This window comes from Enoplosus armatus, chromosome 12 (genome assembly GCF_043641665.1).
Source record: "Enoplosus armatus isolate fEnoArm2 chromosome 12, fEnoArm2.hap1, whole genome shotgun sequence".
Lineage (NCBI taxonomy): Eukaryota > Metazoa > Chordata > Actinopteri > Centrarchiformes > Enoplosidae > Enoplosus > Enoplosus armatus.
In genome coordinates, this window is record NC_092191.1 from 14,334,091 (window position 1) to 14,351,386 (window position 17,296).

At 40.8% G+C, this 17,296-nt stretch overlaps 1 protein-coding gene across 1 annotated transcript in view; it reads left to right on the top strand.

Moving 5' to 3' along the window:
- Positions 1-17,296, top strand: part of adgrb3 (adhesion G protein-coupled receptor B3) — a 108,401-nt gene that overhangs the window by 86,474 nt on the left and 4,631 nt on the right. Inside the window, exons 16-26 of the mRNA XM_070915556.1 lie at positions 1,620-1,746; positions 2,824-2,927; positions 3,050-3,152; positions 11,025-11,175; positions 12,950-13,019; positions 13,417-13,483; positions 14,851-14,936; positions 15,296-15,394; positions 15,712-15,883; positions 16,064-16,159; positions 16,992-17,031. Coding sequence (XP_070771657.1) covers positions 1,620-1,746; positions 2,824-2,927; positions 3,050-3,152; positions 11,025-11,175; positions 12,950-13,019; positions 13,417-13,483; positions 14,851-14,936; positions 15,296-15,394; positions 15,712-15,883; positions 16,064-16,159; positions 16,992-17,031 — 1,115 coding nt within the window. The remainder of the gene's footprint in view (positions 1-1,619; positions 1,747-2,823; positions 2,928-3,049; positions 3,153-11,024; positions 11,176-12,949; positions 13,020-13,416; positions 13,484-14,850; positions 14,937-15,295; positions 15,395-15,711; positions 15,884-16,063; positions 16,160-16,991; positions 17,032-17,296) is intronic.

A 17,296-nucleotide genomic window follows, 5' to 3' on the forward strand; every position in this document is an offset into this window, starting at 1 on the left:
ACTTCCTCCACAGCCTGCAGAGAATATGGGCTTTATACATCACCTTTATTAATTATTTCCACGTGTTGTTTAGATCATTGTGTCATTTAAGTGTTTAAAAAGTATTGGAAATGGTGGCATGCGTGTGCTGAGCTACAGAATAGAAGCTGTTGACTGGCTTCATGTATGCAGTCACGGGGGGGGGGTAGCAAATCAAAACCATACATCAGTCACAACCCAGTTAAGAAGAGTTTAATATTGTTGCATTGCTGTGTACAGACATCCCAGAGTACTGGCCGGCCCTGGTTGGAAATTTGCAATGTGCTCCTTGGTCCCTTCCTGGAATAATAAATATTGCTGCCATATTGATCAAATGACAAAGCTGGATTGCTCCACACAGCAAAGGCCTCTTGGCACACAAATCAAGGGCTAGTATGCTCCATATTGTTCTAAATCAGTGGCGTGAATCTTGTTCTGCCTTTTGAAATGAGTGTGATGTTGTTGAGTGAAGAGACAGCAAGGTGTCTTGCAGGACAACAGGTGTTTGCTTGAGCGTTTGTGACACGAATCTTAATATCATGTTATGTGCTGCTGCTGCTGCTGCGGCAAAGACCGATCTGAATGCAGCCATGTTGCATGTTTGTGTCAGTAAAGTTTTTACATGGGGTTTTTAATCAATGAGGTTGAGTTTACTGAGGATTGAAACTGAGTGGGGGCGAATGACAAATGGAAGAGAAGCGCTCCTTTCATTTCACCTGCTAGTGGTGTGAAGTGGGGACTGGCTGCAACCATTCGCGCTGCTTCCGCGGGGTGGTATTAGTTCTGCAGTGGTTTTTGCAAAGCGCTTCGCACCGAGGAGCGACAGCTTTCGTGTAAAAATGATCTTCAGGAATAATCCAGACACATCATTTATTCCCGTCATATCACTAGACCTGCAGCCGAATAAACAGATCCTGCGACAGCGCGCGCTTATTTTTCCATTGTACCAGCCTCCCCCTCTCACGCCAGCAGAGAGGAACAGAGTATCAATCTGATGCTGTCCACCGTTTCCAGGGTGAAAATCCCCCTCAGGAAGCATTCAAAAGCTGCTAATTAAAACAGTTGAGGGGGGAAAAAATCAAGCGAAAAGGGGAAAAAAAAGACAGGATAACAGGGGCATTGAGAGGCAAAGAAAAAGGAATACAGTCGTTTGGAAAACATCTAGAGGGACAGAGAATCACGCAGAAAGACATGCAGGTAAATATGAACGCTCTTATCTGTAAGCATTGTGAGGGAATAATGGTGTTTTGGTATCAGTTGCTGGTATTTATCTGCGTATGGCGAATCAATCAGCACCGGTCTGCTTGGACAGCTCCGTGCGTCCTCCCCCTCCTCCGTGTCTCTGCCTCTCTATCTGCTCCAGCTGAAATGCTGCTTGTAGCCACACAGGAGCCGTGTCGATGAGTCTGTTCGCCTCTTTTTTTTCTTTTTTTTTTCTTTTTCTTTTTTGTGATGTGACAGCCTACACTGGCTCTATAGCTCGCTCTCGATTCAAATGCATAATTAAATGAAAAATAGCCGAAGCGATGTCGATAAGTCCCGTGAAGTCGTGCCACCGCTGGAATTAAAACCTCTTAATTGCCTCTGCCTTCTTCTTGCAGGAACGATTCTTGGGGAGCCTGGTCCGCAAAAGGATGTAAAACGGTGCTCACAGATGCATCCCATACAAAATGCTTATGTGATCGTGTATCTACCTTCGCCATTTTGGCTCAGCAACCAAGAGAAATAGTAAGTAGGCTATTGATTTGTTATTCAGTGTGGGTTTTATAGGCCAATGTAAAGGAGAAACGCTGCTTGTGTGTGTGTGTGTGTGTGTGTGTGTGTGTGCTGGTGCGAATGGAAATTGAATCTTTGGTGTGCTAATCCCGTTAAAGAGTAATTCAGCGGTAAAGGGAGATTGTGGGGGGTATTTCTAGTTTGCACATAGATTTAGATAACTCTGTGAGTGCGCGTGCACGCGGGAGGGTGTGTGCATGCTGATGCTTGTGTGTGTCTCCTCTTCTCATCAGTCACATTTGGTCAGAGAGGGGGAAAGATAAAAGTTGTCATATATAACATTTTTATGCTGCTGTCTTTACCGACATCACCAAAACCCGACAGTGAGCTTTTTAAACCCATGTTTTGAGCTCATGTGCTGAAACCAGACTACTGTACAGGAACCAGAAGCCTGTCCTTTTCATGAGAAGATAAAGTAATTAACATTGAGGACATAGAGTACTTACACCGTGGCCTCTGCATTAGTATACAGGAGGAATTGAGATGGCACAAAGAAATCTATTGCCTTCTTCTCGGTCAGGCCTGAAGCATTCAACAGCAGAATGGCACACATTCATGCAGCCATAAAGTGCATTTTTTTCTTGGTAATGATTCACTCATGACTAGTGTATGTAATGTATGAAACATTAGTGTACAGTATGTCTAGAGGTAGCTTCAAATTGCAGGCCTGTGATTGGCCAGCTGGCATGATTTCAAATGTGGCAGGAAAAAGAAATGAAGGCAGCAATATGTGGATGCACTTGAGACCAGATTTCAGTAGTCTTTGCTTCAGCCTTCATTGTTTTGTAATATCATTTCCAGCATCGATAGGTGGAAAGTTTTGGGCATGTATCTAAACAACCCTCAAGCCCACGCATGCACTTCAAACCTCACTGTATATTAAGGAACCCACTGTGGACTATTGAGATTGGTGGTGGTTGGTTGTTTTGATTGGTTGCCTCTCCTGGGCAACAATAAAGATTTACTGTCCTACATGAACCACATCCAACCTCCCACTGACTGCTTTGTCTTGCTCTGTCTCCTCCACAGACCATGGAGTACTCAGGGGTCCCATCTGTGACATTGATAGTTGGCTGTGGTCTGTCTTGCCTCTCCTTGATCACGTTGGCGGTGATCTACATCGTGCTATGGAGGTAACTGCAACACTTTAGGAGAGCATAAGCTGCAACCATGTGATGACAAGAAATTTCACTTGACTACAAACTGAAGAAACACACTAAATACTTTTATCATTCTTTTCTTTCTTTTTTTTTAGATATATCCGCTCTGAACGATCCATCATCCTGCTCAACTTCTGCTTATCTATAATCTGCTCCAACATATTGATCCTTGTTGGACAAACGCAGACCCACAATGTGGTAAGTGTCATTTAAGGATTTATTCAGTGCATTTTACGTGGAGATCCAGTGGTTGTTTTATATCAAAGAACTGAACTCAGGATACTGGTGCAGTGGAAAAATCCAAGTGGCACTTAACTGTGGTCTTGTCTAGGTTAAACAGAGTTTAGTCCTCTTCACTTTTGTTTTGGCCTCTGTGAGCATTTCTTTGAGATCTTTAGGTTTCTTTGCAAGTCAAGTTTCCCATCTGGGAGACTAAACTGACTGCACTGAACTAGGTTTGTATTACAGTGTGTGAAAATGTGTTCTGACAGCTGTGCGGTACAGATTACCATGCAGAATATCATGAGGTTCCTCTTCACAATTTTAAAAGATAAACAACAGTAGAAACTCACATCATATTCACTTGTTCCCAATCAATCAGAGACATTTTAGTCCACTTTACTCTTATTTTGAAAAGGCTGAGATTTGATTGAATAGTAAGTCTCATTCTTCATCTGCCAGAAGTCTAATCTACAAAATGATGCCTTTTCGTATGCCAGATGTTGGCTTTGTCATTGAGAGTGCAAAAGAAATGAATATAACAGTTAGATTATAGCCTCTTTCAAGCAAAGCGCTCATTTTCTTTTGGGTCCTGTGCAGGAAAGCTTTTCATATTTCATCCAAATGGAAAATTAAGTGTTTCTAATGCCTCTATAAGATGTAGATCTTCTTTGTGTTGGCTGTGGACCATTGGTCTTTACTCAGGTGTTACATCGTCCTCTGGTAAACTTGAGACAACCCCAATCTGTTGGCACTGAGACAGTGATGATCTTTAATTGCAATTAAAAGTGCGAGGCCATAAAGAAAACTAAAAAAGAACAAAAAGGAACAGTCAGATCACTTTGAGATGAAATACTGGTGCTGCTTATTGCTGTGGTTCAAGCATACTGCAGTCATTAACAAGTCAGGATAGTGTGACAGTTAAGGAGATTCAACAGTGTCGGAGCAGAAAGGCAGACTTGATGCACACCAGGAGACGCTGTGCACCGGTCAGTCAAAGACTAATGAAATTATTGCAATGCCAGTGAAAGGATCGTGTCATGGTGACAATAAAGCGTGGCTTAAAAGTTAAAAGCAGCTCTCATAGTTAGCTTTGTGTTCAGTGTGCATTACTGGAATGACTGGAAGCCATCACAGACGGATATGAAACGTTGTTTTTGTTCAGATGTCGATGAGAGCTGAAGTTGAAATCGAGTCAGCAGGATTCAAAAGGACAAATGCTATAGTTAAAGAAGGACTGCTTCCAATAAATATGTATCACTTCCTCTCTCCAGCTTCGTAACTGTCCAGTAAAAGTAAAAGCTAATGTAAAAGATTGTTTGGCAAACAGTAGTTGGGTTTTACAAGCTGCCCACACAGATGCCCTTCTCAGTCACTTGGCAGCACTACAGAATGACACATTGTCCAGTTTATTGTGTAGCCATACTCTCAGTATAGCTTTACCTTTTGCAAGGTACATGCTGCCCCCCCCCCCATCTCATTATGTCCCACTGTTTCTCCTCTTTAATCTATTCTCTTTAGTTTTTCGGCTCATTAACATGTCCGTGTGTCTTATTTTCATATTTGGACATTCTTATGTTGTAGCAGTCATAGATTTTAGAAGAATTCCACAGTACATGTAAAGCAGAGCCAAAAACATTTTAAAACGCTTGCAAAAATGTATATCTGTGGGGGGTTTCCATCATTAGAAATGCTTTTGCTGGTGCTGTACAGCATGGCTACTTACACTGCGCTTACATGTTTGACTTATTCTGGGAGCAGATGGGCCTACCAGCAGTTGGGGGCTCATATTGGACCAGGCCCTGCTCATAAATCAAAACGCTTCCTCCTATGAATTTTCCTATGTTCAATGAAAATTGAATCATGAATAATGAATGAATGAACGAAAAGAAAGATTGTCTGAAGTGTGTTTTGTAAACCTACAATGTATGGTTCCCAGCATGGACAAAATCTACTAACTGTAACCATTCACCAGAAACTGAATAGGGTCATATTATGCAGACTATTTAAATCCAAACAGAATAACAAAAGACAGCATCCACACATGAAGTTCATCTGTTTCCTTGCTGGCCCTTACATCTGGCACACAAGACTGTGAATGCACAAAGCTTCGGGGCATTTTTAAAGCTGAGCTGATTTGAAGCCTTGTCAGATTTAATCAGAGCTCCAGTCATCTCCTGTCTTGATTATGAGGACCACCACTTAACATGGAATACTCACTCGCCATGCTCTTAATAAGATATCTGTCTCTGAAATCTGCACAGAGATTAGGTGGTTTTCAGAAAATCCACTGACATACTGAGGATGTCATTTCAGCTTCGCTCAGAGTGACTCGACAAACCACCTTGACTGACTCACAGGGTGCCAAATTAAAGCAACACTAACTGATGTATTTTTTTTTTATTTACACTGAACATTAAAGCTGCACAAATATTTTTATATTAGCAATGGATCAAATGAATCTATGTCATGTGAAGGGGGTCACTCATTGTAATGAACCCACAGAGAATCATCCCCTTTCAGCTCATTGTTTTGGTTTTGCAGCCTGCAACTTCACTGTTTTGGTTCACTCTCATGACTTGACTCTCATCAACCTTGTTTCCAGCAGCAGGCAGCTGTTTTCAGTGAAAAGCTCTGATGGACCTGCTACCTGCCCAGCACCAAATGACAGACAGAAACAGTTAGCGGCTGCCTGGTGAACATAGTGAAGCATTTAGCAGCTGAAAGATATTTTCCTCAGGAGTTGGTGGAAACCAAAAAGGAGTTAAAGGGAGAATGAATATTGGACTATGTTTATAGCTTGTTGCTCTGCCCACAAGTGGGTCAAAAATAATTTGGGGTGGGTTTAATCATTCAATTCTGCTGTTCTAAATATTTAAAATATAGTACCGTCAAATGTTGCTTCTATATATATATACACACAACCGATGAAGTTAAAGAGCATTATATTTTATATTATATTATTTTAAACATTTAAATTGAAATAGAATTCATTTAAATTATACTATAATGTTTTTTGCCTATTCATTTCTCTCTGCCTCAAGAAGCCAATTAGTAAGCTTTAGTTAGACACCTCCAAACCAGACCGGTTCTTCTGAGGCCCATCATCAACAACAGTAAAATACATTGTTGTTGGCTCAGTCAAGACGGAAAACTGTGTTTGTCTTGTTGGCCTCCACGATGCTGTGGATAAAACTTCCAGGGCAATGAATTTATTACTGTTGTCCCTTTTGTTCCGTCTTGACTGCGTCTCTCCTGTTGTAATAATATTTGAGAAATATTTCATCTTATTTGATCAGCGATACTGTAGAAGCCAATGTTTGAGTGGTAGGCTAGCAAGAGGAGAAAACATAGCCCCTGTGTGGGTTTAATTGCCATGCTGCCTGACACTGCCTCACTTGTTTTTCCTCCATCTCTTGTAAGAAGTGCATATAATTGGCTCCACTGTTTGTGGATTCAGACTTGCTCATCGTCTAATAGAAATCATCTCTTTGGTGTGGAGGTGTCCTCTGGGAGCAGGAAGTCAGTGAGTCACCTTTGCCTGTCTGTGCTTTTCCCTTTGTCCTCTGCCATTGTTCATCTTGGTTTATGGAAAGAAGACAAAAAGAAGCAGAAACTGTTAGTTTTTGCTCGGGAAGGTAGAATTAGGGAGTCTTGGAGTTAGAGAGGATGTAAAACGTTCATCCTATTATCAGTAAAAATGTATTAAACAAATGTTATAAAAGATAAAAGTTGGTGGAGGTCAAAGTCTATTGTTCTTTCACTATTAAGAGAAGACAATAAAAACATCCCCAGAAAATGGTTGGCTTTTATAAAATTATAAAAAAAAAAATAGCTCTTAACATGTCATAAGGTACGTGTGGTCAGGAGCGTTGTGAGCTGACACAGTTTTATGGACAAACTGCTTTTGATTTTTGGGCGCCTAAACCTTCTGACGCGTCAGGAGATTAAAACGTATCACCTTTTGTTTAAACGCTGCATGTCATTTATCAGCACAGATGGCTTATCAAAGCTGGTATCTTGTCAAAAAATTCACATCCTCATAATTCTGAAAAGCTTGAAAATTCTCCTTTTGAATTAAATATATGCTACAATTCCCATGACATTAGTGAATTTAGCCCCTTTATATGTTTTCAGTTGCAACATTAATTGGTGATAGTAGTCTGAAAGTCATGAGCACTTACCAAGTTGATGAGTTTTAAGAAAACAAAGAATGAAATTGTTTATTGTCTTGCTTAGTACCAAAAGGTTGGAAGAAAAAAATACATTTCTATATGTTTACACAAGACATAAAATATAAATCAGGCATGCTCAAGGTCATATGTGCACTTCACATTATAGTAACTGTAAGTTTGAAATATGTTTTTAGCACACAAAAGCTTGACCTCCCTTATAGTGAGGTACAGGAAAGAGGGATTTATGTACTCTGCCTTCCAGTCGAAGGTTAAACTTTGTAACTAAATGGTTGGTGCACAGAAACATACGTACGGCTCATACTGGTGAGGTCCAGGAGAATAATTGTATGCATTGTTTTGAGCCTTAAGAGTGTTATGTATTGACATAAAGTAGGCAGAGGTAGAAGAGTCAAAAAGTATGAGCGATGCATTTTGTTCAGTGTTTCTCTGTGGTTCAACAACACTTTGCCGCCACCACTTTGTTGTTTGGAGTTTTTAATGTCCTCCACCCAAGCACCCACTGAATAAAGCACTGGTGCACTTGTTGCTTGATTCAAACGGAGGGTGCTTCAATCAAAATAACAACCAGCCTCCTCCTCCCACACTGATTCAGAACAGTTGGGATGGATAAAAGTAATGTCTGGTTCAGATTCTTGCTACAGCATTTTAAAAAATGTAGATCTCTGTAGGTACAGCGCGATTAATGTGCTTCTCCCCAGCAAGCTAGTTCTTACTTCTCTTTAAGTGCTTATTGCAGTTATAGTGAAAATATATATTGAAAGTCACACTGTTTACTAGACTGAACGTTTGCTGTATTCTTATACAACCAATTCATGAATGTGTAAATGATGTAAATGGCTAAATAATGAATAGTGATTGGCAAATAAAAACGCCTGGAGCTCTGAGGAAAATAATTTAATCCCCAAGTCAACATTAGTTTAATCCAATTATGAGGAGGGTGTTCTCAGCCTCACTATAAGCAAAACTGAAATCCCTTTTTATGTTTCACTTCAAAAACATGTCACTGCTCCTTTTTTTTCATTCCAGAGGCCTGTCACTGCATTATGAAGCAAAGTGTGCAACAGTTTATGGCAACTAGGCTTTCACTTCTTAATGTCTGAGAGCTTCGAGGCTTGGCCCAGACCTTTTAGTCAGAGTTTAGTCGGGCGAAGGTAAGAAATTCTTCAAATTTCCCGTCCTGACCTTAAACTGCCATTATTGAGCTGACTTGAAGTGCACCCCATCAGCTCCTACCCTTACCTTCATGTCTACCAGCTCTGCAGTGTTTTAATGTGGTCCCTTTCCTCAGTTCCTCTGTTTCCATGGATACTGACAGAGTGCGCTCAACATCTTCCGGCATTTGCCTTTCTAAAGGGCAGTGTGAACTCTAGGTTTCAACCTTGTTTTTGTATGACTGCCTATCTCCAACGGGTGCTATAATAATGTCCTCGTAATGTACTTTTCTCTCTTTTCATATGCACAGTTTTTATTTTTTGAGGACTCATGAGGCTGGATAGTATAGGCACCAAAGTGAACTGGGAAACATGACGGCTGCATATGACCTGTTTCCAGGAAACAAGGCAGGCTCTATTTTCAGCACCTTGGACAGCACATGAGCAACAGCAACACTAGAATTAGCTTTGGATGAGAGCATACAGGCAGTATGGCCACTGTATATGACAGACCTTGACTTGCCTTCACTTATATGCATGCATGAAACTTTGCTGTTTTTACTTTCCTATAAGATCTTCCCCCATTGAGTTGTCATGTTTACCCAATAAAAATCACATACAGATGTCTGAATTCATAAATCCATATGGAAAGGCAGAAACATTCAGGAAGTAGGCAGTATGTAGCTATTATATAGCACAGGAAGTGCTATTTCTCATTCAAAGCTTATTAAACAAAGATTTATTGCACAGAATGTGTGTGTGATTTCTACAAAAGCAGCTGCACGTACTTGTAATTACCACTTGGGCAGGTGGCAATGAGTTATGGGAGCTTCATATGCTTTGATTTGATGTGTTGCTTTTATACTTTCATCTCTGCAACACCTAGCAGCTCTACAGTGTGTTTAAAGTAGTTAAACATTGAACACTATTCTAATAATGATGAAATACTAAATGTCAAAGTTGTCTCTCACAGTACATCATAAAGTATTGCATTTATGCATTTTAAGGGGCTGGAATTTTTAGTACTTAAGTATTAGAAAATGTGCTTCTCTAAAAGAGTGCACTGCTGATCCTGTTAATGTTCGAACAGATGGAATCTGCCAAAACTAACTCATATTATAGTTTAATATTGTAACTCGCCACAAAAACGTCAAATCTTTAAATATTTTTCCCAGCAGATCTTTTCTGCAGCTAGGTACCACCAGTGGTAAAATTAGTACATGCTGAGCTGACGTAGCAGATTCCACGCTGACTCCACGCACTCTAAATCTGACATTGCTGCTCGTGTATCATGTTGCCACTTTGCATCTCATGTCCTATCAATGTAATCAAGGTGATTCTCTTTTATAGGCTACTCATTTTAAACTGATGTTCTTTAAAGTTGGCCAAAACCTACCAATTACATTTGAGTATCAAAGACATTGGAAGTACAGCATTATAACATACATATTGCACCTGAATGCATCCTACATGAATTTTGAGCAATATTTTCAACCTGATTCCACATTTACATAATTAATATCACTCGTTGGTGTAGGTAAACAGAATTTCCCCTCTTCTCGCGCAAGAGGTAATGCAGGATTATTGCCTCGTGTGAACCCCATGAACACTTCAGGCGAAGGACGGATTTAGTGTGGTTTTTCTCAGTGGGGAAGTAAACTGTATGGGAGATCTCACAGCGTGGTGTGGACGCCCTGGGACGAGATGATACACTTCAATCTTTCCCTCTTTGTGCTGCGTCGCTCAGATTACCACAGTTTCACACTGCAAACAATCTGAATTGAAGAAACGCTTAATCTCTTCTCACTCACAAATGTCAGCGTGCAATGACAAGATTCCTAAGTATACTTCTTTATTTCTAATCCTCTTCCAAACAATCCCATTTGGAGATGCCTCTCCGTGGAACAAAGATGGACAAGCTAATGAAGCATGAAAAGTGCTGCTACATTGTCAGGCCTGAATGCAATCTGCTGCCTCCTACGCGTGCGTTCTGTATCATTTAAGCAGTGTTGTGGTCTGTCTCCCCCTCCACTCTGTGTAAAACAGTTGACCTTGGCTCACATGCCTCCAGGTGGGATCCCCAGCATACTAATGAGGGTTAGTGCAGAGGAATGCTACGCCATGGCTTTCCGTGTCAGCTAGCCTGGCTCTGATCTTTACTTCAATTGCCACCTCTGTTGCTGCAGTTTAAACTGACTGCTTTGTTTCATTCACTGCACATGATGGTACTTCAGCGGATGGTCTAGACAGGCAAACGCTGCCGGTGCTGCAAGAATAGTTCAAGGAAATGAAGAAATATCAACATAATTGATGTACATCTGCAGGGAGCCTCTTGCTTTACAGGAATACTTGTGGAAACTAATGGAATCATTTGTTTTTGTTACGCAGCGCTATTATGTTATAGCTGCACCTAAGTAAGCTGCATTTCTGTAAATGTGAAGGTCTGTTTGAACCCACAGTCGTGGAATATATCTCTCTCTGACCCTTTCTTCTTGCGTCAACAGGGTGTCTGCATCATGACGACAGCCTTTCTGCACTTCTTCTTCCTGGCATCGTTCTGCTGGGTCCTCACAGAGGCCTGGCAGTCCTACATGGCAGTGACGGGAAAGGTTCGGACCAGGCTCATCCGCAAGCGCTTTCTGTGTCTGGGCTGGGGTGAGCAAGCAGCATGTTTCCCTAAACCCCTTCATTATCTTATCATACCTCACAGCTGCCATTTTCTCTCAAGGTCTCTAGCCAAGGTGTCTTTCCAAGTAACTGTATGTCTTTTTTCGTCCGCTGTTCTCATCCTCTCTGTGGGGCAGCCAGATCTTCATCCTATCAGGCTCTTTGTTGTGATGCTTTTGTGCTCCAGTCAAGCTCTCTGAGGGCTAGGTGAATGGACTGGCCTTGAGCAGTGGGGGGAGACAGACTGGTGCGGCTCTCCCATAGCAGACTGGAATGACCTTATGTCTGATAAGGAGGGTGTGAGCCGAGCATTTACGCTGAAGCACAGTACATTTTATCTAAGACCCTGAGAGTTCAGGAGAATGAAATGTTTGCAGAGGTAAAATGTATTGAATTTATATACTCAAGCTGGGTTCAGTGTGATTATACATATTCTTCTAAAGTATCAAATGAAATACAGCGACGTGCAACCGATATAATGTATTTACTATCCATACTGCGACAGATTTGAATCAGTCTGGGTCTCAGATTAAGTTCCTCCTGCCTCCCACGCTGTGATCCCTGCACTTAAATATCACATCATAATAAAAGAGAATATTTAGAATAATTATACATATCTGTCAATAAACACTGGTGGTCAAAATATGTGTATCACAGTTTGAAAGATTTCAATTCCATTTCTTCATTTGAGAAATGTCAGTCTGAATCCTCATCCAAAGGGTTCTTTCTTACAGACTACTAGAAATCGCTCCTTTAAAAAAAAAAAAATCAATTTGATTATGAAAGAGCCCACACTCATTCTTCTTGTTACCTAGCAACAAACAAGGCTCTCTTAGTCATTGCAGTGCCACTGCTTGCTGCAAAAAAAAAACGGACAAAGGCTGTTCTACAATCACATAGATTTCTAAAAACGCCATAACAAACAATTTGATGATAAATAAGACAGTCAGTCTTGTTGTATGACGATAAAAATGCATCACATAATATAAATGCTATTTGTTCGTGAAAATCAGATGACGCTAATCCTCTACAGATGTTTTCAAACAGAGGACAAATACATTTTCTAAACTGATTTCTGACGCGACATACGGCACACGGTACCTGTTGTCTCTTAATTCAGGCTGTTTGAAGTGCGGCGTCTCCACCAGGCTGCTGCCTGCGCTGTGATTCATGACGTGCTTGTGTACACTCGGCACTCTTTACCTCTTCAGCACTGCAGAGAGGCACAGGATGGCCACAGGGTCTTCGCCTCGTGCCTCCAGGAAACTGATTACATCAATGGCACCTGCCTGCGCTGCTCCGAGAAGAGAAAAGCGTTAATATTCTGAGCACACAGTAGTAAGGACCGAATCCATTACAGCAATCCATAATGAGGAGCCATACAGCAAAGAAATCCCTTCATATAAAAGGTGTGGAGGGCGGTGAAATTCCTTACAGTACAGAAGCGATGAAATTTCACTACGTGGTTTTCTGGACTCGATGCAGTGCTGCCATTTTGTCAAAGCACAGTGCAGTCTGTTCTCCTCTGCCTCTTAATGGAATACTGCACAGCATGTTGATTGAAATATTGAAATGCATATAGTTGATCATATACTCCCAGATGATTGTATAGTCTCATACTGTGGCTTCTGATGGAGTGAATGTAGCTGCACTTTGTTTAATGACTGAAAGGCGCAGAGGCTTACTTTCCCTGCATTGAAGTGGGCTTATGCTCTCAGTTCTGACAAGTAACTAGAACTATTGATTGTTTTCTCTTTTTAAGGATTACCAGCTCTAGTGGTTGCTGTTTCAATGGGATTCACCAAAACAAAGGGCTATGGGACACCCTTATAGTAAGTTTTCCTTTTTTTATCAGTATTCATTATTCTGTGCACACAGTAGGTTCATGGTAACACTTAAGAGTAATGATTAAGTGCTTCTGCGGTGGCTTACTTATCTTAAATAGTGCCATAAACAAAGTCCCCTGAACCCAATCAAATTTCAAAATAGCACAGCAAGACCCCAATGTTGTGTGAGTTGTATCCCTGCTGGATACCAAACGCATAAACACTGCTTAAAATCTCTTTAGCATTTTATTATCCTGTGAAACTTTGGAAATAGAGTCACAGCATATGGCACTTCTCCCCTGACAATTGAGGGAAATACAATTGTATGCTGGTGTGCGCCATTAACTTGGATGTTAATGTCTTGGTGGGAATTTATTGTTTTTTTTTCCTGCTTTCCCTGCAGCTGTTGGCTGTCTTTGGAGGGTGGGCTCCTGTATGCCTTTGTTGGACCTGCAGCTGCTGTTGTTCTGGTATGTTTCAGTCATCAGATGTCCAGTCTTAACTTTAAAATGCTCAGAAAACAAGGGAAATGTAGATTCATGACAGCCAACGCTTGAAGCATCATAAAAATGTGCAGGTGTTTATTCTGCAAGTATTGATCTTTCTGTACAGTATGTAATATGCAGTTCTCCTGTTCATGCAATATCAGATGAAGTTAATCTTAATACACAAAACTTTGCATAGCTTGTAGATAATAATAATAATAAAAAAAAACGTGACATTTGGCTACTTGTTGTCAAATAACAAGAAGCACCCAAATCATAATGTGGTTTTAGCAGTGGTCATATCAGTGTGGTACACTGTGTTTAAACCCGACAAAATGTTGCTATGAAAATGCTTAACAGGGGCACACTCTGGTTTCAAAGTCAAAGTAATGAGCGTCCCATCAGGCAATGTGCTGAAGTAATTCCTTTCATTTACCATAATGGTGCTCCATGTAGCTGTGAGGTTATAAAGTATTTATGCATTAGATTTGTTCAAAATCTAATATACTGGGGTATTTTAATCATCTTGTATTTACATTGTTGTACAGAGAAAATTACACAAAGAATGTGATTATGCAAATCACTAAGTCTGTGTCAGAGGGACAGAGGACATCGAATACTGAGTAATAATTTTCATTGTCAAACCTCTGTTCTGTGGTGGGATTTGAAAATGATTTCTTTTTTTTCTTTTTTTTTTTTAGACTAAATGTCTGAGTTTGACTTAAAGTCTCGCTGTGCTGTGGTTTCCGTTTGTGATGAACCTCAGAGGAACACAAACTAATCTCTGCAATAATGGCAGAAACTACCCTCTGCAGTGAAGACCACACTGCTGTTATCACTGTATTGATACTGTAACATCATCATAAAATGTCTCACAGCTTGTTTAATAAAAACTTCCCCAAATGTATTAGTGTAAATACTTAATGAAGTCTTTATCTCAGCTAGTGGGAGTTGAAATAGATTGTAGCTGAACGTTTTAAAGACCCAGCGTCTGTGAATCTTCCTCAGTTTTTCTATTAGTGTAGGCGCTGCTAATAATAGGAGAAGGTGCCTTTGAGAAGACAAGTGTTTCTTGTCAAGCAGATCTTCTCTTAAGGGTGCTGTGTGCTGGGCTGAGTATCCAGGGCATGCCTCATCCATTGGCTGAAATGTCACAGAGATGAGCAAACAATAGAAGCTAGAGGTCAAAGCTCAGAGCAGATGGAAAATCAAGAAAGAAATTGCTGGCTGCCTATGTGCTGTAGAATGTCAAGCTGGGAAATTAAACAACATATTTAACAGCGCTTTTGAAATAATCTCGCCGCAGCTGATTTATTGGAAATCTAAAATTCCTCTCCCTTTCCTATTGACAGGTCAACATGGTGATCGGTATCTTGGTGTTTAATAAACTAGTGTCCAGAGATGGCATACTGGACAAGAAGCTGAAGCATCGAGCAGGGTATGACAGCACATCCTTGTTAGTACCTCTGTTTTTCTTCTTAACATTTTTTATTCTCAACATCATGCAAAAATATGAATATGCTTTGATTTTTTTCTTTAATACATATGGAGATTTAGCCCTCCTTTTCTTGCTCTTGAAATGAAATTAGAGGCATAAACATAAAGAGGTCAGATCTCTCTCGGGAGCAACATGGCTTCGCATTTCTTTGGCAGAATCAGTCCAAGATGAAAATCATTAAAACGCCCACACATTGGCTTGCTTCTGCTGTTGCTAATATGACAAGGGGGGGGGGAAGTTAAAGTCGATGTAGTGGCTGAGAGCATTGTTTGTCATGCTGTTGTCTCTATGTCCCACAGACAGATGAGTGAGCCGCATACAGGATTAACTCTCAAGTGTGCCAAATGTGGTGTTGTATCAACAACTGCTTTATCAGCAACTACAGCTAGCAATGCAATGTAAGTGCCTGTCAGTGTCTCTGAATCAATAAGACGATGCTACAGGGAGTCTCTGCATGTACAGCATGTCCACCTCTACAATATAGAACATCTTGCGGTCCACTGCAGCGTAAACTGATGTTCCACTTACACCCACACTACATCACGTCAACAATATAGGAATGTCTTTTATTGTAAACATGAGATTTTACATTACTACTAGCATGCACATTAAAGCCCTGTTGATGGAGATGTTACTTCTCACTCCGGACCTTATCGTGTTATCTACACCGATTTGCTTGCTTTTATTTCCTCTACACAATCCCTCCTTCTCGCAGGGCGTCCCTGTGGAGTTCCTGTGTCGTCCTACCTCTGCTGGCTTTGACCTGGATGTCCGCAGTGCTCGCCATGACAGACAAGCGCTCCATCCTCTTTCAGATCCTCTTTGCCGTCTTTGACTCACTGCAGGGTTTTGTCATTGTGATGGTGCACTGTGTCCTACGGAGAGAGGTACAGAATGATTCGAAGTCGTCTGTCTGTCGCCCATGATCTTTGTTTACGTGGATATACAAACTGTTCGTCTGTTGTTGTTTTTTTTATTTCAAATGAACTTTCAGTGTCTTATTTTTTAAAAACATGTGATATGCAGTATTGTGGACATGATGCAGAGCTTATTCCCCGTGTCCTTAGGTCCAAGATGCTTTCAGATGTCGGCTCAGAAACTGCCAAGACCCAATCAGTGGTGATGCAACAGGAACCTTCCCTAATGGGCATGCTCAGATAATGGTAGGCACAGTTACCCCCTCTTATCTGTAACCATTAGATCCTCTATAATTTAAGCAGACTCAATGTTCCCTGGTTATTTATAATACACATGCAAACCCCCTTGTTCTCCATTGACCTTCATTTAACTTGTGCTCTTCATGCCGCTTTTTTTTCTTCCATTTTTTATCAAACTATTAACTAAAACATGAGGCATTGTTTCCCATAGGTTCATAATTTTCCACACAACGCTTCTGCAAAGCTGCAATTACATGCAGGGTGGACACTTGGCCCTCTGATAAATGGCATTAGTTCCCTTTGGTTTTCTTAGGCCCTAAGCCCAATCCTTTATTTCTGTTTGATTGAACTTACTGTCCATGTTTGCCATGCATCCCTCTCATTTGCTCTCACAGGGTAATGGAGGACTGTTCCCCGCCTGACCTTTCAAATGGGACACCAGTCTCTTCATCTAGCACGACCCCGCCACTGGCACATCATAGCAATGATCTGCCATTAGTATTCTAATGCCCCTCGGAGTGAAATAGTTTTCACGATAGCAGAACGGTGTCAGGGCCCCCTGGTTCAATACAGTCATTAGCAAGAAGCACAAAATACTTCCCAGCTGCTGCAGTTGCATTTTTTTTCATAGATGTTTTATTGATATATTGTTAGGATGAAGCAGAACAAAAAATGACTGCTTTGCATTTTTCTAAACCATTGGGAAATAAAAAAATATATATTATTGATCCTAATCTTGCAGCTGGCTTATGCTTGTGGTGGTTTGTATATACACAGTTTACAGTATAAAGGCTTTATTTTTAGCAATACTGACCATTTGACTGTCCTCTACCTGCAGACGGACTTTGAGAAAGACGTGGACATCGCCTGCCGATCAGGTAAAGAACAGATGGTCTCTTATTAACAAGATTCTCCTTGCCGTGCATGTAAAAGCCCAAAAGAGGTTAGACGGTAAAAAATAGCTGAGGTTACATAACAACCAACAATCCCCACAGGAGTTTTTTCACAGTTACCAAAACACTGACTTTAATCTGAGAACAAAACAGTATAAAGAGAGCTGCTGGAAATTCACTTTATATTTCGGCTTTGCTGCAATAAATGACTGCAATAAATGTGAATAACAGCAGCTTTTCCCATCTTGTG